Raw genomic sequence first — 21,467 nt, forward strand, 5'->3', positions numbered from 1 at the left:
CAACTCCTTGGCATTCAGAAACACCAAAAGAAATGGGAAAAAAAACTTTGAGGTGGTCAGTAAACGCCACTTTTATAGACCAATCATTCAATTCTGTGGAAAAAAAAATGAATCATGTGTCAAACTTGATAAAGACCACATGAAAAGAAGTGACAAAATAGAAGACCAAAACAGACACCCAAAAACATACACAGATATAACAATCAAAACATATCTCCAGTATTTCTTTGCACCACCTTTGGCTTTGATGACAGCTTGATGAGTGACAGTTTCCTTTATCAATCTGGTTCCAACTCTGATTGCAGTTGCCAGATCATCTTTGCAGGTCGGAGCCTTGCTGTGAACAATTGTTTTCAATTTTCACCACAGGTTTTCAATTGGGTTGAGATCTGGGCTATTTGCAGGCCATGATGTTGACACAAAGAATGTGTTCACAGGTTTTGGTCTGGGGCATGATGCATTGTCATCTTGGAAAATTAGTTCATAATCCCCTAACATTTTATCAATTGAAGGCATTTGACTGACATGCAGCCCATATCATTAGGGACTGAGGGATTTTGGAGGTTTTCTTAAGGAAGTCCCCTTTGTACATATCACTAGAATGGCTTCAAACAAACGTTCCAGCATCATCACTTTGTCCAATGCAGATTCGTGACTCATCACTGAAGATAACCTTCATCCAGGCGTACACGATTGCCTCTCCTTAGCCCATTGTGGTCATGTTCTTTTGTGTTTAAGCGTCAACGATGGTTTCCTTTTAGCTTTTCTATATGAAAATCACATTTTCTTTCGGCGATTTTGCACAGTTCTGTCACATTACTCTAACTCCCATTTCATTTGTCTTGTGCATTTTCTGTTTTCAAGACATACAGCCTTTAGTCTGTCTTGACGGCTATGTGTCCTCCTTGGCTAACCAGTACGCTCAACTTTAACAACCTTCCCATGCTGTCTGTACTTAGTCTTCGATACAGCTGACTGTGAACGGCCCACATTTTTGGCAACCATACGAGTAGTCTCCTTCAAGAAGTTTGACAATCCTGCCTTCTGTCTCAAGAGACATCTTACTTGTTGAAGCCATGATTCTTGCCAATCCACTTAAGGAAATTGACTGGGTGTATCATTTCTTACTCAAAATCCACTGATTCCAAATTTTCCTTCCCAGAATTGAGTGGTTCCATATTTATTTCTCTGTACTTGCGCGATGAAAGTAAAACTTAATGAACGTTGCAATGTTTTTTCTTAATTCCGTTTAGTGTTTTTGAATGCCAATATGATGCATTTTGGAATGACTTTACGAATGTGTCATGTTTGTGATCCTAGTTTATTCTCTACAGAATAAAATGTCAGAGTGAGTGTTTGCCCAAGACTGGTGATTCCATGTTTTGCTAGCGGTTGTACTTTGGTTGACTTGTTTTTAGTGCTCATACGTCAGTGCTTTCCTACAAGTGTTAGGGGAGCTCAGTCTCCTCTACAATGACAACAGAATCATCGCCACCTGCTGTTTTCTGCCACAGAGGGGCGTAAAAACAGGGAGACCCCTGCCGCCATTCATTGGAAGAGAAGAGAGATTCCACGAAAAACACGCGGAACGAGAATTCAGTAAGAGTTGCGCAACCAAACACTCACCTTCAGGTGGCTTTGGTGCAGATGAAGGCAGTGTAACCTCAGATTGATTTTCAAAAAAAAAATGAGTTGCAGGATGGCAATACTGTTGAATTTTAAGTAATCTGCAAAATAACCGTTTTAATTAAGCGAATGACCCGTTATTTGTCGTCTTTGGTGCTATGGTCGGTCACTACAAGTTTTTTTTCCTAAAGGATCCGATCAAATTTTATCCGGAATGCGATCAATATTTTCCAAAGGCATTCACAACCACATAGTGCAACAAAATTCCTTAAATAAAAACCCAGTTTCGATCTTCAGATTTTAATCATACATAGAAATTTAGTTTGACAGTACCTTTCATTTTGAATGTTTTAGCAGTGTGTACATTTAGTGTAAAGAGCAAAATGTGTTTATTTTTTTTCTCCTTTATCTGATGATAAAGCGTAGAGAAATACACCAGAAAGAAAAGAGTACATGACTATGTAACACCTCAGACAACATTATTATTTAACACCTTATAGGTGACATTTATCTGTGGTTTATGTACCAATGTGCATCATCAGTAGAGCCGCCACCCCTCCTGACATTATCTATCCCTCCCCTGAATTCACTTTAACGAGCTTTGCAAGAAACAGAAATTACTGAGATGTGAAGACCACCCTGGTGGTCCTGGATGACGAATCTTGGGCCAGTGCCGCTAGACGCGGGTCCACAATAAAACTGCTAAACAGATGTAACAGGTGCGTGAGCGGTGTGGAGGGCGGAAAACAAATCACTGCAATTGAGTGCCACGGTATAAGGCATAAAAACAATCGACCACATCAACGTAGATGGCCTAACATCCACCTGCTGACCCCAAACATCCACCTATCGCAAAAACAACATATCGCTGCAGAGCTCTGTGCCATTTGTGCTCTCTGAAAAAGCGCCAAAACAATTGCAACCAGATAAGGGTCCAGAGAAAGCAAACAAAAAAACAAAAACAAATGTACATGAGGGGAGGGCGGGACGAATAATTGGCCTACAAGTCCCAGAAATGATTACTTTCCCATACATCCATTCCGTTTAAGAGCAATTAGGAAACTCTGGCGCGCAAGTTTTTGGTAACTTGGCGTGGTGGGGCATGTCTGCACCGCTTCTCCCCTCTGTAAAACTTTGAAAGCTGCTCCTGAGCGCTTCTTTCAGAGCTTGGTAATAATGGAAGCTGCTGCGTTTTTTGGGGCGCCGGGCGTCCCGAGACGAAGATGTGCGTTTGTGTGCAGGTGAGTGGTGTTAAGGCTGGGAAGGGGGCGGCTGCACAGCAGCTTGCTGCGACATGGCAGCCGGGGAGGACATGGACTGCACCATTGGCTGGGCTGGCGGGGGTGGCGGAGGCTGAGGCTGCAGGGCCCCTGAATGCGTGTTGGGCGACGGCGGAGGGGTCGGACGCTTGAATTTGTCGGGGCTGGCGCTTCTCCGTGGCGAGGGCCTCTGTGTGACGGTGGGAGAAAAAAAACATTCACATATATGGACAAACATAAGATATGACATAAAAACATATTTTGGTATTGTCCCTTACCGGATCTAAATCTGAGCAAAAAAAGAGCATGTTGAATAAAACATGATCCGATCGGAAGAAAAATCTGGATTGCAACATCACTAGTTAAGTGTCATATCTATTTCAACATATACCAGTGTTTCCCATACAAAGGAAGATTCTGTCAGGGCGCCATGGTTTAATTGGTCCCACTAAGTTGCACATTACAATAGCCTCCTGTAAACCATCAATGAAAAACCAACATCCCATGATAGCAGCAATCATAAAATCAGTGGGTCTAATATTTGCATAACTGTCAACATAAATAGTTTTCCCTGTATTTCATACGTTTTTTTTATCATTTCAAATTGTGTATGCCTTAAAAAACACAATTAAGTGAAGTGAATTTTTGTTAGACCAATCTCGTCTTGACCATTTTGGCTCTAATCTGGATCTTTTCTGTCACTGATAGCAGAAGACAGTCACCGTAGATTGCTAATATTGTCGCGGTATTCTACACCGTCTGCCTTGCTGTGATGGATGCCACGTTGCATTTGTTAGGTTATTAATAAGGGAAGGAATTGGCTAAGGTTTCATGTATGCATTTAATACCGTAATTCACCAATGTGATTACATTAAATTACTTTTAAAACTCATACCGGTGATTTGCCTTGTTTACTCGTTGATACGATACCTTAAAATAGAAGGTTATGGGAACACAACTAGATATTTTTAGTCCAACTAAAAGAGTGGATTTTTTTGCATTGAACTCCTGTCTTGTTTACATACATTGGTTTCAACCTGTCATCCCTTTTTTCTTCTCAGGTGATTTGTTCATTCTGCAATCTAAAATTTATTGCAACATGACTGAAAAGAAAAATAAGCGTGAAAAATACAAAACCAACCTAATAATTGGTTGCTATCTACCAATATGGATGACTTAAGTACTGGACTGAGCAATAGAAAAATAAAATATTTTGACTAATAGTATGCCTTTTTTTGCAAAGATAAAATTGGCCAAGTTCCTGTAGCACGCCAAACAACATTTCACGGCACACGAGCATGCCTCTACCAGGTTTGGGACTAATATGTTACAAAGTATCAAGTTCCTGGAATACATTTACCTCTCTCGTTATCAAGTACAGTAACACATTATTAATAGGATAATGTAGCTCTCCTGTCACAACTACATGATGAGCTACTGCATCATTCCGCTACTGCATTATTACTCATTAAATGCAGTTCATGTAATAAATGTCCAAAGTTTCTTCATTGTCCTCATGTTGAGGTTTTTGAGTTTTTCCCTTGCCCTCATGTAGATATTAGAACAGCGGCTAGTGTAATAGTCTGTAGTTTGCAATAATCTATGCTCTGTGCAGCCCTTTGTGATCAAGGGCTTACAAACAAACATGACTTGACTTCCTGGGTGTGAGGTGTTTGCTGTGTCATTGCCTTTTACAACTGGTGTATATGATTAAATAGTTTACAAGGGCACCCATTCATCATTGAACTAGCTTCTTGATTTTGCCCTAAAAATGCACCAGATTTGTGGCTTTGAAGTTAAAATGAAAAAACTCCTTCTGGGGGGCATGGTCCTGGCCATATTGAACTTTCCATTACCCAGGGTTTCATAAAACACTGAATATGGGTTTTTTTTTCTTGGAAAAGCAATTGATTAAAAGTGTCTTACTGCAACAGAGTGGGAAGCGCTTCCGTGGACGTGCAAGGCCGGGTTGTTGTAGTGGGAGATGCCGGCTCGGGATAGAGTTGCCGGCGGGGTGAAGCCAACTGTGTGGCTGCCATACGAAAGACCTGCACCTATCGGAAGTGAAAGTTGCTGAGGGGATTGCAAAATTGCGATGACGTATTCGCAAGTCAGCTTTTTCAATGCTTGCGTTTAAATGATGAGACGCGTTTAATTGAAATTAAGTCGAAAACATTTTAAAGAACGGAATATGTGCCAGTCCCGTCATATAAATTTTCTTGAAAAGTAAATTAAGCTCACCATATCCTTTATTCATGTATCGCTTTAGTGCAAAAGGTTTTGAAATGTGTAAACTCATACACAATGTGGAAATTCAATCCTATTACTACCTTTCCCCTCATTTTACCCCTTAGTCTAGCTAAGCACTATCACAATAAGGCTAAGAACGTCCAAAGACGTAGAAAAAGGTGGAAGAGTAAGGCAAACAAGTGTTTCACAAAGTCATCTCTGGAACGACCAAATTTATTCGGAGCCACATACACTATGCATTTAACACCAGCTGGTAGCAATTATGGGAGGAAATGAAGCATTTAGATTTTTTTGGTCCAATTTAATGTGTTCATGACGTTGCGTTATAGAACTTAAGTTCCCACAGAGGGCACTGTGGGATCAGGGAAAGCAACGAGGTGCTTGGCAAAAAAAGAGGAAGAAAAAAAAAAAAGAATAAAGCCCAGTACCTGTCAAGTGGCATACTTTTGCAAGTTAAACGTTTATTGTTGGAACGAGTCCTAACGTTGCAGTTTTGAAACCAGGGGAAATAAAAATGAAAAAGTAATGAACAATTGTTACGTCTATACAAATACAGCAAGAGATGACGCGCAGAAATTACCTTCCTAATTCTTAGAGGAATCATTCGCTTGCCCTCCACAGAAAAGTAAGAAGAGTGAAATAATCAAAATGTTTGGTAGAAGAGGAAGTAATTAGTTTGAGACGTTGGACTACTATCCACGCATCAAACTACAGCAGCTTTAAGTAGTAATGTATTGATTGCTATTATTACATTTTAGAAATTCATTGAGGCATAAAAAAAGTTCAAAACATAAAACCCTCATCAAAAAGGTAACTCTTTAAAAATGAGAGTTGAGGATTGCTTACTTGAGTTCTAAAAAAGGGTCATGCACCAAGGAATGAGACAAAGCAACTGTCAATTAGGTCAAAAAGATGGAATGTTTCACATGATTTTCAAAGTGGCTCAACCAGCCTGTTTGTGAGAGTTGTAGCCGCCAGGAAACGCTTAACAAAAAATTTCATTGCTGAAATATAAAATATTTATCTTTCGTTCTACTGGTGCAAAGGTTGCTTTTGACTGTTCACACTGCAGGTCAACAACATTGGCGTGATATAAATGACGATAATCATAAAAGTGTCCGTTATATAAGGTTGCTTTATGACAGATTTCATGCACTGCTGCCAGGATTTGATAGCTTACAATAAAGTGAGATGAATATGAGGAGCTCCCAATTTACCGACCGCATGTTAGTTACTGGCTGTTCAGGCGTCTTACCAGGGGAAATAGGGCGGCTGGAGCTGGGGGAGGGCGTGTACGGGATGGGGCTGGACACTGTCCTTGCTCGGAGACCCTGCGCCGACATCTCGTTAAAGTACCTGAATAAGACAAAAACAAATCAAATAAAATCAAGAATTGTTGTTGACTGATGTCATGAGGGCCATTAAAATTTGTGGTGTTTGGTGATCAGGTCACAATACGGTGTTTTATCAGGTTTAATTAGGGGAAATAATGTTATGTAAGATTAACGCCACATGGTTAATGATCAGATATTTTTTGCTATCATGCGACAAGCACAAGTCCTGTTAAAATTTCTTGTTCATAAGAAAGCGCTGCAATACTGTCAAATTGATGCATATTAATAGAATGTTAAAATTGGCCATCAACCTGTGGCGCGTGAGCGGCTATGCCTCTTTAGCGGTGCCCTTGTGGCTCCCTGAAGCTTATTTAGATTTTTTTTAAGTGAGAAAGGGTAAGGAAATGTGAGTACATTTTCTTTTGTGATTGCAAAAACATTCCTAACATTGTGCTTTAAAAATATTCATAACGAATATTAAATTACTTTTTATGTAGGAATCCCTATTATTTTAAGATTTGTTTTTTATAATGCTCATCTCATGCAAAAATGGTTTACTGAAGATTTTTGGTTTTATGCGTGGAGGCAGCGAGACAGTCTCCATTATTCATAATTTTATTAACATTATAATGTTGAAAAAATTAATGTTCTAGGTAATATAATTTAAGTGTTGCGACAATGTCCTTGACTAATTACATACCTAGTGTGCTGTCATAGCCATGAGGCCTTTATCGCATAAAATATAATTTGAAAATTCTGATTTTATATGAATATTTCCTACTAATTCAGGGGCCATGATCGCATGAGAAATTTGTTAACAGTGAGGCCAAAACGGAAACATAAATAATTTACTGCCAATTAGCAATTGTTTCGACAGACTACTTTATGTGGTATCAATACAAATTAATTGATGACTAATTAAATACAACTCTTGTCAAAATGTACAATTTTTTTTAGCCTTTTAATCGAAAACAACTATTGTCAGTAATATTATTTTTCTACAAGGTTATGGACTTTTTTGAAGCTCTGCATTTAGATTTTTTGGTCCATTATGACTTAAAGTTTTGGGTTGCCGACCCCTGGTTTAAAATGTTATACAAGTCAATAAACATCAACTTGAAATTTTTGTTGTGCACATTTTGGAAATATTTCAATGGTAAATTGCATATTGAACAAAGAAATCTGCTTTAATACATTTTGACTACAGATGCACCATAATGTATATTGTAATTGGGGAGTTGGAAGTTCCTCACTTCCTTTATGTTGCCAGCAATGCTGCTTGAGCACAAAACAGACAAGTCCCTAATTTCAAGGGTTTGTCTCAAGGAGACCTGCTTCATCGTAGCTCTGTACCATCAGCAGTTTTCAAAAGGCAGTTTAATTACAGTAGTATCTCGTACCGCTCGTCGTCCATCTCCAGGCTGGACTCGCTCTCTGACAATTGTCTGCATAGCGCCTCCCGACGCTCCATCTCCCGTTGAAGCTTTCTCTGGAGCCTGACGTTCTCCTCCCTCATGTGTCTTTCTTCCTCGATGTACTGGGCACGCTTCTCCGTGTCTGTGCGTGGATTAAAAAAAAAAAAAAAATCAAACATCACTGTTCATGGCAGCGATAAAGCACTAGTGTGTAATATTTGACCACTAGATGGCACTATATTTTCCAATACCAACGCAAACCAATGCCACTGCAAGCAGCCAGATGGCAGACAAACATGACGGCGAATCATGGGTGGGATCCCACTATGTAAATACAAATTTCTCAACCTAAGATATTTTTTTCTGAATTATTTTTTGGACTAAGCAGCACCAAGTATTACACACTGACCCTTTATGTCAATCAGCCAAAAACGGATTTCATGAAGCAAAGTTTTGATTTCATCACTCTACTCCCCTACCCCCATTGTTGAACTAAGCACTCCCTCTAGTGGCCAAAGGTTAAAAACAGCATAATCACGAGAGTAGTTCTGGTTAATACAAATTAACCGCTTTTAAACGGATGAAAAAGAAAATTAACATTTAGGATTTAGATCATTACTTATAACTCGAGGCATTTTCAGGTAGAGCTGCTGCATTGATTTTCTATAACGCTTTCATTATTAATACAATTATTGACATACTTAACATAATGTATTTCCCCCCCAAGTAGATTGTAGTCAACCAAGTTGATGTAAAATTGCCTCACAGTTCTAAACTTCTGCAGTTTTTGGTGAGAATTTTGGATTACTGAAAACCAGCAGTGCACACTCAGCCCCAACCATGACAACTTCAACTTTTCTTCACTGTGGTATTAGGGTACATTGACAATTGATCCTAAAAGAAATGACATAATCTGTGACTGAGGTGCACCCACAAAACATAAAACCCCAAATAATATTACTGGATATTACAAAATGTGCTGAGTTTGCTCATTCCACTATACTGTAGTCAGTTACAGCGTTTCTCAGGATTGCCAACGTGCCATTTTCTTCTACAAACAAAATAAATTGTTTTTCCAAAAATGAAATAAGGTAGCGCCCATTTGGCTGTTGTGGGCAAGGACACTCACGCTGAAGCTCGGTGGTGCGCAGGCTCTTTTTGAGCCTCTCCACTTCGTTCTTGAGGAAGCGGATATGCCGCATCATGTTCTCCGGGGAGTCGATCTCCATAGAGACATCCCGCGGGGATGGAGGGGCTGACACAGGCTGGTCCAACTTCTCTTGTAGAATCCTGGAGTAAATAAAGTCAATTATATTGAAGGGTGAGAAAGGATTGCTTAGTTACTGAAAACATAATTGGTTTGCAAACAGATGCGTGTACCTCTTCTCTGCCTCCAGCTTGTCCATGCGCTTCCACAGTCTGTTGACAAGGGCTTCTTGTTCCTGCTCTAATGTGTTCTCGAGGTCAATCTTTTCCCTCCTCAGCTGGAGGAGTGTCAGGGGGAACAAAAGACAAATATTCAGTGAAAGCGCATGGCCAAGGTCTTGGCACAGAAATTCGGACAAGTTTTTACCCTAGGACAAATTGAGCCCAGGTGAGGCTTCAAAACATTTGCGGGTTAAAACATTCAGGAAAAGTGAATCTTTTACCCTACTTTGTTTTTTAAATGTTATTACAACTTTGAAATGCGAACACAACAGGAACAGAGACAAAAAAGTGACACGCTTCAAACCAATAAAAGCCCGACTGTCAGATGTTTTATAATCATGAGTGACTTTCTTGTAGTGTTAGGTGTCAACTTTCCCCCTACCCCTTTGGCAGGGGTAATTATCTTCACTGGAATCCCATCAACGAAAATATAAACCCACATATAGATGATTCAAAGACATCCTGAATTGATCCTAAACTCTGAAAGGAAGTTTTCGTACCTGCTCCAAAGTCAGCTGCTTTGAGATGGTCTCATTTTCCATCTTCTTGATCTTTTTCATGAGCTTGTTGACCTGGAACTCTTGCTCCTGCTCAAGGTGCTGTTCCAGTTCGGCCTTCTCATGCTGAAGCTAAAATGGAGATCAAACAAACAAAACAAAAAGAAAAAAAAAAAAAAGAAAAAAAAGAAAAAAAGACTGATGAGTCACTTAATTTTTTAAGACATGGGTGCAAAAGATCTTTCGTTGCAAAATAATTGAGCGGGGAACAAAACAAGATGAAATTGGCTGTGTAATTTGACGGACGTGGCATTAATTGTATCCGGATTGGCCAGATGAAGCATACGGATAACAAATGATTACATAAGCAACAGTTACTCAGCACTGCGGAAAAGTTCACTCATTTGTGATAAATTACCATCAAGGGCGACAAGGAATGACACTAGGCGGGAGGGTACCAACTATCCTACAGATGGGAGGGAACTTGGGAAGATGTGATTGTGAGCTATCTGAGCCAGTTCAAAAGACAGCTGAGCATATGAAAATACACTAGCGGCTGTAAGCTTGTACACACGAGGTCGACTTCGACTTAGACGGCTGACGTCAAACGTAGTGGCGCAATTTGACTGACCAGAATTCAGAAATGATGAGTCACTGCTGAGGGGAATAGAAAATGCAGGAAAACAGATCTCTGAAGATAGAAATTAGGACTCAATAATAGAGTCTGTATGACATTAAGATCAAATACTTTAGCAAGATATCTAGAACTTATCCAAATTATTGACCTTTCCACACCAGTTTGCTCTGATATTTTAACATTGAATTATTTTGTACCGGAGGATGTTTTAATTATTCCATCGAGGACTGACAGAAATAAGCTTTATTTTGCATAAAAAAATAAGGAGCTGCATGAGAGTCTACTTTAGTGATGCAGTCGGCTTCCATCTGCAATAGATCAAGGTGAGTCCGAGAATGGCGCATCTGAGCTAATTGGGCTCAAGTGGCTGACGTGAGTTTCTGGCAAAAAGCCCAACCCCAATGTCAGAACTGGAGTTGAAAACTAAACACAGATCTTGTGGAGTTGTTTATGCGTAATGAACGTCATTCTGGACAAACCAAAGTCCTTCACGAGAACAAAGGGCTGTGTTAAACCTCACATTTTTCATTGGGAAATCTTTACCTAACTGAAATCATCTAACATGTTCGTGAAGATCTTCAATAAAATGTAACAAAAAATCCTGGTGTCATTAAGGTCTGAAACAAGATCCTCCTGCCAATCATATTACTTCCCACCTCACTTTGGTAGAGAAACTCACATGCATAAGCTTCCTGGAGAGCTCATTGGTGAGAAACTCTTCTTCCTTCTCATAGTTGACGGCCAGGGTCTCCTTCTCCTTCTGGAGCGCTTGGATCTTTTTGAACAGGGTGTTGCTGATAAACTCTTCCTCTTGCTCAGCTCGGGCTTGCTGTAAAACACAACCACAATAAACATTAGTGATCGGAGTGAAAATGTGAGTACAAAAATGCAACCACCAAGCCAGAGTGGGTTGATTAGTCCCGGGCCACACACGCATATTTTTTGTGTACAACGCACATTTTTCCGAAAAATAAACTTTGGGTGCGCGTTATACACAAGGTTTTGCAATCGAAGATTACCGCAATTTATCTATGATTGATCTTTCAAAAAAATATCTATCACATTTGCACAACATTGGAGGAAATGGGAATCTAACCAGGATTGCGGCTGTGGGAGTGCAGAATCCTAACCACTAGCCACTAGGAATGTAGATGACTTAGGAATAGGCCTTTTTTCATCGCATCATCACACTATTTTTAGTCATGGTTCAATGCAATTGAAAGCCACAAGTAATGCAATGTGTATTATACAATGTGATACTTATTTCTAAAAAAAATGTTTTTCCCCAGTAAAAGTATTGTCACTAACCACTATCAGTCAATGAAGAGGTCCGGCTCACCTCTGAAGAGCGAGATGACGCTTCATACTAAAAAACGGCTACCAGATGATGAAGGTATCTGAGTGAGCTCAAGAAGCTTCTCCTGGGACCCTTAACCATAGAAAGCAGTACTATCTGTTTCATGTGGGGGAGTAAACCCTTATGAAATGAAATTATCTGCATTTATATAGCGCTTTTTAAGTCAATGACTTCCCAAAGCGCTTTACAATGTGCTCCACATTTCCCAATAGCAGCCTTGCAGCCATGTAAGGCGCTAACCTGCTTAGTGGGGGTATTAAGGGTTCAGTATCTTACCCAAGGACACTTCGACATGTAACACGGACGAGCCGGGATTCAAACTGGGATCCCTTGATCCCAAGACGAGCGCTCTACATCCTGAGCTACTACATCATGAGCTACTGCCGCCTCAAACAAAAAAAGAACGCTTGAAAAGGGACAGGCGGTGGCAGGCTGTACTTGCCCAAGACACACCACAGGTAGTGGTGCCCCCATGACCCAGGTGGTTAAGCCATCTTTGAACTAAGTTCTTCCTTTTACTATTTGGCAGGGCCGTGAGAATATTGTCAGACATTAAACCAGTCCGAGGTACAAAAAGGGTTGGGTACCACTGCTTTATGGGTTCACCATAAGGGGTGTTATTTACACTGATGACGACAAGAAAATAACCACAACAAAAAAACCCACACACATAACACAACAAATATCAATATTTCACAGTATACTTTACAAAAACATATACAATTAATCCATCTGGATAATCTCCCCTGAATCTTTTCTACAGCGTTCACCGATTTACAAATCTCTGCAAAATTCCAAGAGCAAAACTGAAGCTGATTCGTTATAACGCATCTGGTCACACCTATCCAAATACTTCTGTGCCCTTCTGCAACGCCCTAAGAAGCCGCCAGTCTCTTTTTGACGGTTCTGGCAAACAGCCTAACTACCAAAATAAGGTAATGATTCTCCAAGAGTAGATAAACCTCCAGGGCACGCTGAGAATGGAAAATGTGGCGCTGCAGTGTGAGAACGTTACATGCCATGGGTTAGCATGAGTTGAGATGTTTTCAATTACGGCCATTGGCATTTGTAAAGATTAATCTCTTTGGCAAAGTTCCATCATTTGTGGCTGTTTTTTTTTCTTTCAAAATTTGAACATGCACTGCATAAAAGGAGTAAAGTCCCCAACATAGTAAACATGCATGTTTGTTTGCAATTTAATCGGTTTAATGAGGGCATATCGTAAAAAAAAAAAAATCGAAACAAACACAGAGACAGAACTCTGGAAAACCTCATACGAGCAGAGATTTGAACAGGGCCGAAACCTTCAAGCCACCTTTGCCACTACTCAACCGCTCTTTCTGCAGTCACTCAATCAGTGCCAAACCTTTCCTAGTAGTTTGCTTTGACAGGGTGGAGTCATCTAACGTGAATATAGCCAGAGGGTTTTAATGGTAAACTGGCTACACACCATTGTTTTTCACCCGACACTAAAAATGGAAACGAATTTCGCCTAATGGCTCAAGATTTATTTCAGTAATGAGAGCCTATAAAAAGGGGGGTGTAACTGAAGGCAGCACAAACACAAATTAATCATTGAGGCGATGCTTTTATATGAGCTGGAATGACTCGACGGCCCGAACAAAGCTGAGGAGACACCCGGGACAAACCTCACCTGAACTCCGGGAGAGTACAGTGCAGATACATGAGCCCCTCTCTTGGCTTAGCTGGGCCAAATTTGCCCTACATACTTGCCATCTTGAGACAGCATCAGTTACACACTTCATCAAGGCTAATGTTGAATCCAGTTGATGCTTGAGAAGAGATCCGTATCAACACACTTTCTCCCTACACCAGACATGTCAAACATATGCACCGCAGGCAGGATCTGGCCTTCAGGATGATTCAATCCGTATTCTCCCTACCGTTTAAACTCATATCTAAGCTGGATCCATAACTAAATTTCAATATTGAAATCAAGGTGGTCAGTTTATGTCTGCATATTGGGTTGGGTGTCACCAGTAGCCAATGGAGAAGTCGCATTTTTGGAAAAGTCATATTTGCAATACACCATATCTGGAAAAAATCTTCTAGGGCAGTACCCGACAATGGACGAGGAAATCGTTAAATGGTTTAAAGCCCAGAGAAAATGGTTATCGACTGTCTCGACAAGCTTTCAAAAGTACACAATCCATGAAATCTGAAATGTTCACCGCTTTTACAGGTTGAAGTAAACGTTTACTTCTTTTTCTCTTTTTATGTGGCTATAATTAAGGGGGTTTAGGTGCTTGGCTTCAATGCTACTTTTAGGTATCCGTAATCATGAAGTAACAGCATTAAATTTAAAACAAAGTAACGGGTAGCAGCAACTACTTTGTTTCTGTAATGCACCCTACAAGGGTGGTGAGTTGGTTCAGATGTAAAGCAGCAATTATCCAACTGTTAAAATAAACATAATGCCGAATATTGTTTGTGAATAAATGAGTTGTGCTTAAAAGAGGTCAATTTTCCTCCCCATTGATAATTTGCAGGATAGGCAAGTCATGTTTATTTGTATTCCCCTTAATAACAAAAAGTCTAAAATGGTTGCACAGACCACAGATTATTGCAAGCCACAAACTGATCTAAAACCTACAGGACGGCAAAGAAAAACTCAAAACCTCAACATGAGGAAAATGGGGAACCCTAGAGAAGGGATCACGCATGAGGTAATCCCCCTTTCAGGATGACCAGGCTGCAAGGATAAAATGTAGACTGAATGATAAGGCATAGTACCGAAAAACAAAAGGTAAATATTGGGCGTTGACATTTCTTAACTGGAAACATATAAAGTCTGAATCCGGCCCCCGGACCAAACTGACATGCGTCTGCCCTACACGTTAGCTCGCACAAGCGCGTGCGTGCTCCAACCCATCCACCTTCAAAACCGCTCACGCCACTTTAATGTATAACTTTGAGATTTTAATGCAGCTTCGGGTGCCAAACTGATGTTAGCAAAGATTAAACGAGCAGGGGTCAAGTAAGGGAACAAAACAAAGCTATACGGGGTGCTTGGCTAACCGGAGATGTTCGTTAGCACATATGCTATGTTAGCATAGCAACATGGCCAACTCGCTAACAAGAGAGGGGCGTGTTGGGTATCAAAAAAACTCACGTGCGACACGAATAGCGCTTGGAATCTCATTTCAAGCCCTAATAAGTCTCACAAATTAAGTGATAAACGACATGACACTAAGAAAAAACGCCCCGCTGTCATGTATGTTAACCGCCAGCTAAGCAGCTAACGCTACTCACAATAGTGACGCTAGCTTTGCGCAGGTCCCGATTCTCCTCCTGCAGCGCTTTGCACTTGAGTTTGAACGTCTCCAGTTCAATCTTCAGAACTTTGTTTTCCTGCTGCAGCGAAGCCAACCGATTGGTGAGCTCCTCCAGACGGAACTGCGAGATCACAATGCTCGGCTTGCCCGAATTGGAGGCGCCGGTGGACATGGGGGTGGCCGAGCTGCTGCCCGCACCGTCGGTGTCGCTCTCGCTCGCGCTGTCCGCCATGGCGACTGTGAGGTGGAGGAGGAGAGCGGAGAAGCAGAAGAAGACAAGCGGGGCGAGGACACAACTCTGCCCCTGCGCAGTGTCACCTTGCCCGGGCGATGTGGTTACAGCGCCTTCCTGTGGAGGTCTCCGGAACCGCTGCGGATGCGGCAAATTGTCAACTATTTTTTTTTCTTTCAAAAAGTAACTTTATTGACCAGGAACAAAAAAGGTAGGAAAATCAGAGGTAAGCATACCTGTCAACCTCCACGGCTCCATGCCCTTACAAACTGTCGTATTTTCCCTTATAAAAAACAAAACAATCTTACACCTCTTTTTTTTTTACCAAACGTGTTTATTTATGTAGTTTAACATGTTACATTGTACTCGTGTTTCGTTATATCATATATATTGTTAATTAACATTTTGTTGTGAGATACTGAGTTGCTCGACATGAATGAGGTTTATTATAAAAAAGGTTCAAAAATTAAGTAGCTTGGACGTTCACCGTAGAAGGAAAAAAATACATGCAAATATAATTAAGTAGATATAATTAAGTAGAATTATACATTTTGTTCTGTATACGACATAGTAATTTGTAATACTGTACAATGCATCAAAGCAAGTGAGCCGTTTGAGAGCCTGCTCTCCTTAATGAGTTGAGCCGAAAAAGCCGGTCCTCTAAAAATAAACGGATTTCCTTTCACTACATCAAACCGCTCGCTTCGTTTGCAACGAAAAAAAACGATACCGAGATTGAGGCTTCCGCGGCGAACTGGTTTGACTTGATTGATTTGCCGTTCCGTGATAGTCGGTGTATACCGGATGGTACCAATAATTGACAAATTTGCGTTTTTCCGTACAGGTTTTCCCGTACGTCGTACACGTCTTAGGGGCGGCAGTGGCTCAGGAGGTAGAGCGCTCGTTTTGGGATCAAGATATCGCAGTTCGAATCCTGGCTCCTCCATGTTACATGTCGAAGTGTCCTTGGGTAAGACACTGAACCCCTAATACCCCCAATAAGCATGTTAGCGCATTACATGGCGGCACAGCTGCTATTGGGAAATGTGAAGCACACTGTAAAGGGCTTTGGGAAGTCTTGACTTGAAAAGCGCTATATAAATGCAGATCATTTCATTTAACTTAATTTGAAATGCATAATATACGTACTTTGTTTGGCAAAACCGTACAGGTTGACAGGTATGCAAATCAAAGGTAAGATCGTGCTTAAAAAATCCACCTCAACCCAACCTAGGGATTAAAGCCCGAACCAGACCGAGCCCGACCAATTCATTTGATTTTCAAGACCGAGCCCGAAGCAAATCCAAAATTTTGTATTTCATGTGTGAGGACTCATGAGGAAGAGAGGTGATTTATGATAACTAATGAAAGCCTGTCCTCTGTAATAAAATCTAGGTTGACCATAACTATAAATATTCACATCTTTTATATTTCTCTGTCTGCAAAAGTTACATTAACCAACAATTTTCCTTCATTGACAAATATGTTTTAAGAGTTGAAGGGACAACTTTAAGGCCGTCTGTCATTTTGATGGGTTAAAAATAGGGCCATAAACCACAGCAGCAGTACGCCATGAAGAATCTAGAACGGCTCTTTAAGAGAGAGAGAGGCTGGGAGACAAAGAAGAACAATGACAGGTTGAAAAGATAAAAAAAGACTCAACAGAAGAAAAGTTTGGCCAGACCTCAACGTAATGATAGATATTTTAGGCCTGACCCAGGTCAAAAATCAGCTCGTGCTCAGACTTAGACTTAAAATCTTAGCTCTGGATACAAATGAAGAAAAGAAACAATATCAATATTCAATATACTCTCTGTCGCTATCTCCTGGCTTAAAGTCGTGATCGCAGCTTATGCATCAAGTACGTGCATTTTTTATAGACCCTCAAATAAACTTATTTTTTGGGAGGTTTCAGTTGGCGTTTGGACTTTAAACAGGTCAATTTCCTACTTTTGCCATTTTAGGGTTACAATGAGAAAAAACTGTGATGATGAGCATGAAATTAATTTACACCCTCTTCCCCTTTCCTGCATACCTGTCAACATGTACGTTTTTGCCGTGCAAAGTACGTTTATTATGCATTTTAAGACGTGTACGACGTACGAGAAAATCTGTACAGAAAAACGCAAATTTGTCAATTATGGGTACCATCCGGTATAAACCGACTATCACGAAACGGCAAATCAATCAAGTCAAACGAGTTCGCCGTGGTAGCTTCTATCTCGGTATGTTTTTTTTCGTTGCAAATGAAGCGAGTGGTTTGATGCCATTGTGCGCATGTGTGTGCCGCCTGGGGATTTCCCATCATGCATAATTCCGTTCACACATGAACAAAGCAAAAGCAGTAGGCCTACATTACAACATAGTTTTGAATTTTCTTCGGATACAATCATCAAGTCGCAATGGCCGAACCTGAATTAGAACGCCGCAAGCCATTCTGATCTGAGAAAGAGCCGGCTCTCAAACGGTTCACTTGCTTTGATGCATTATGTTACGAATCATTATGTTGTCTAAAGAAGTTAAGAAAAAAAAGGAAGTATAAAAGGAGAGAATAAAAAAGACAGGTTTGTCTTATCCCTGTAATCAGTATATTATTAACAATAAATTAATTCATAATTTGAATAAATAAATGTATTATTCCATTCAATTATATTTGCATGTATTTTTTCCTTCTACAGTGAACGTCCAAGCTACTCAATTTTTGAACTTTTTTATAATAAACCTCATTCATGTCGAGCAACTCAGTGTCTCACAACACAATGTCAATTAACAATATATATGATATAACGAAACACATGTACAATACAACATGTTAAACTACATAAATAAACACATTTGAAAAAAAAATATGGTGTAAGATTATTTTGTATTTTGTAAGGGAAAATACGGCAGTTTGTAAGGGCATGGAGCCGTGGAGGTTGACTGGTATGTTTCCTGCTTCGTGATTTGTTCTGAACATCTCTGATAAAAGCAGATTGGCTTGGTGGATTTATTTTACAAATGCTCTAAAAAATCAGTTGGGCATTGTTAACACACGCTTAATAGAGAAAATATTCTACTTTAGACTTTTTTAAGAACACTTCAAATGACGCAGGCAATGGTCAGCAACCACTGGGCCACACACCGGTACCGGGCCGTGGGTCGTTTGGTACTGGCCGGACAGAAAGAAAATAAAGTGACATTATTTTAGAAAATAAAGTTGCCCCATTATTTGCTTATACCACATGTGTTCATGTGTAATGCGCATTTTCTTTACCCCCAAGAAAACCCTCAAATTTTGGGTGTGCATTATACATGATGTTCTGCGGTCGTACATCACCATATTTTGACCACTGCCCTACATTTGCTGCAACAAGAATTGAAATGAAATGATCTGCATTTTATATAGCGCTTTTCAATGACTTCCCAAAGCGCTTTACAATGTGCTCCATATTTCCCAATAGCGGCTTGCAGCCATGTAAGGCGCTAACCTGCTTATTGGGGGTGTTAGGGGTTCAGTGTCTTACCCAAGGACACTTCAACATGTAACACGGCCGAGCCGGGATTCGAACTGGGATCCCTTGATCCCAAGACGAGCACTCTACCTCCTGAGCTACTGCCGAATTGAACCCAGATCGCCGGCGGTGAGAGTGCCTAACCACTAGACCTATAGAGGTATACATGACATAGTGACATGACTATATTTGCTTATGGTACCACGTTGTTAGATACGTGGGCCAACAACCTAAACTATGAAAGCAATACAGTTTTTCTTTAACAATGTATTCATTTAATTTTTTTAAAAGTCCAATTCATTTTTAGACAGACTAAAGTGTTGTTTCCCCCATACCGTTTTGCTTTTTTGTGTTTATTTACACTTTCAGCATGACTTTCTGTTCCCTTCATTATCAAACTTTCGTCTCTGGTACTGTGAGTAAAAATAATCTGATGAGATAAGACTTGATGCATTTTCCCGTGTTACCTGAGCTTCACCTCAAGCAGGGGTTTCAAACTCTATTTACTAGGGGCTGCTGGAGTTGAGGTATGGGTGAGGTTGGGCCGTAACAGCCTTTCCACAAAAAAGGTCCAATAAAGGCATTTGACTGATTTTAATTTTTGTTTTTACACGTATTAATAGGATGTAGAAAAAGTAGTCACAATGAATACGAAAATAATGCTCTATTAATAAATAAACGAATGCAGGAAGTAATAAAAACTTAAACTGAATAAGTGAGTGGAAGCATCTAATTACCAAATTTATCATAACGGCAGAAACTCACCCAAAGTTACATGCAAGGTGCACTAACTGTTGTTTGAACTTCAGTTCAACAGCAGCGACGATCTCCTCCCACGCTCCGAAGTCCCTCGTTCCGCATTTAAATTTACGTAAAATGTTTCGTGATTAGATTGCAAAAATAATATTAATCAAATCAGCTAATTTGTTAAAACTTGTAGTCACTGTCATAGGCCATGATTTGAATCATAAGTGTTATATTATTAGAATGTGTCACTGAATATTTTTCCAGTTATGTTAGTTATATTAGTTTTATTATGTAATCATACCATTATTACCTTGATAATCACATTATTGGGTAGTTATACATGCACTTATACATATTTGAATAAAATATTTACTTGGTGTATCCGTATGATGTTTGAATGTATCCTTTCATATCAGTACTTTACCAGCAATGGTCTTCTGATTAGTCAACCCTTATCATACAACTTTCAACATCCAGCTGCGGCCAGTTTTAACAAAGGTCTCTTGTGAAAATGTGAGTCCTTTTCTTTGCCTGTCTAAATTTCAAGTTCCATCTTGCCAATCCACACCCCTTTCCTATCAAATCTGCGGTCAGTCATTTTTCGAAAGCTTTTGGAGGGAACACAGTATCCTGACCACTGGCCCAAAGTCTACTGTTTTATTTTATTTCGTAACTTTGTAATAAACGTCCCCAACAAAACTACTTTTCTTCAGCTGTTTTTCTTCGTCCAAATATGTCTGAATTCCAGAAGTTAAACACGCGGCGAGACATAAATTGTCTCCGCCAACATATGCAAAATAGCGGAACTATCATACAAACATATATACTTCTAAGACTTGTAGGTGAAATTTGCAACTGATTTGACATAACATGAGCCTCTCTTCGAGGAAGCTGACGTGCTTGTCCGCCATTTTGCCCCCCAAAAACTTGTGTCTTAGCAAAATAAAAGAGAAGCAGAATGGTACGGTTTGGTCACTTTGCGTGGCTGTAGTTCGGATTCTTCTTTTGTGTTTTGCAGCACTGGTTTTTAGTTACATTTCACAATACAGTGACATCTAGTGGTCAAATGTTACAGTGTGCTGTACCTTTAAGTATATGGCTTTAAGTATATTGATGACCTTGTTTATGACCTTAAAAGTAGTCTTGTAAGTCACAATACATTCTCCTCTCATTTAAGTTTGTTTCCAGGTCAAAGGGAACATTTAATATCTTTCTGCTCTCGAGCACCATTCATTTTTTTTAATCACACAAGGACACAAACAGAACACAAGAGAAAATGCATTGCAAAACCAAAGCATTTTTCCTTTTCTTCTTTGCAGCTTTGAATTCTTTAATTTTCTCAAAAGACATCAGAAACATCTGTCGCGTCGTCGCTGCTGCTATAGCCTCTAAAAGACCTCTGGTAAACAAAGTGCTAGAATTTTTATTACATTTTAATGGCTTCACTCTGTTAATAAGAATTGTACATCAAAAAGTCTGCTCGGGCGAAAGCACATTTGAAACAAAATCCAGAGTTCAACATATCAAAGGATCATGGAGCTCCTGATGACTTTTGAGGAGTAGGGGGAAGTGAAGTGGCCCCACATCCGCCAGAAAAAGACAAACGTAACATCCGTTTAATGTACACGGCGATTTGTCTAATGAAAACCAACACACAGTTGATGAAAACAACTCAAATGGACTCTGCATAAAAAAGCTCTCCTGCTTAAATTTCACACAGCATTAGGAGTCCAAAACAATGCACTCAGTGGTTAAACAACAACACTTGTTGACAATCCAGTGTTTGAAGATCATCTTCGAGCTCCAGTCAAAATATGTTAGTGAGTGGATTTTAGATCGAGTAGACATGTCACCCAGATTAACACATAGAAAAATAAATGTCCCTGTGTTGTTTT

The 21,467-nt window shown here is 40.0% G+C and overlaps 1 protein-coding gene across 1 annotated transcript; it reads right to left on the bottom strand.

Moving 5' to 3' along the window:
- Window positions 1-1,910: 1,910 nt before the first annotated feature.
- On the bottom strand, window positions 1,911-15,438 carry LOC148353788 (coiled-coil domain-containing protein 6-like). The gene is made up of 9 exons (XM_088351537.1): window positions 15,077-15,438; window positions 11,126-11,275; window positions 9,813-9,941; window positions 9,265-9,368; window positions 9,014-9,174; window positions 7,870-8,026; window positions 6,391-6,491; window positions 4,812-4,939; window positions 1,911-3,075 (listed from the first exon to the last, which is right to left on the bottom strand). The coding sequence occupies exons 1-9, from the start codon at window positions 15,329-15,331 to the stop codon at window positions 2,878-2,880; spliced, it is 1,383 nt and encodes a 460-aa protein (XP_088207663.1). The 5' UTR covers window positions 15,332-15,438; the 3' UTR covers window positions 1,911-2,877.
- Window positions 15,439-21,467: the final 6,029 nt, after the last annotated feature.

Source organism: Urocampus carinirostris, chromosome 13, assembly GCF_059441175.1.
Source record: "Urocampus carinirostris isolate Australia breed hairy pipefish chromosome 13, RoL_Ucar_1.0, whole genome shotgun sequence".
Taxonomy (NCBI): Eukaryota; Metazoa; Chordata; class Actinopteri; order Syngnathiformes; family Syngnathidae; genus Urocampus; species Urocampus carinirostris.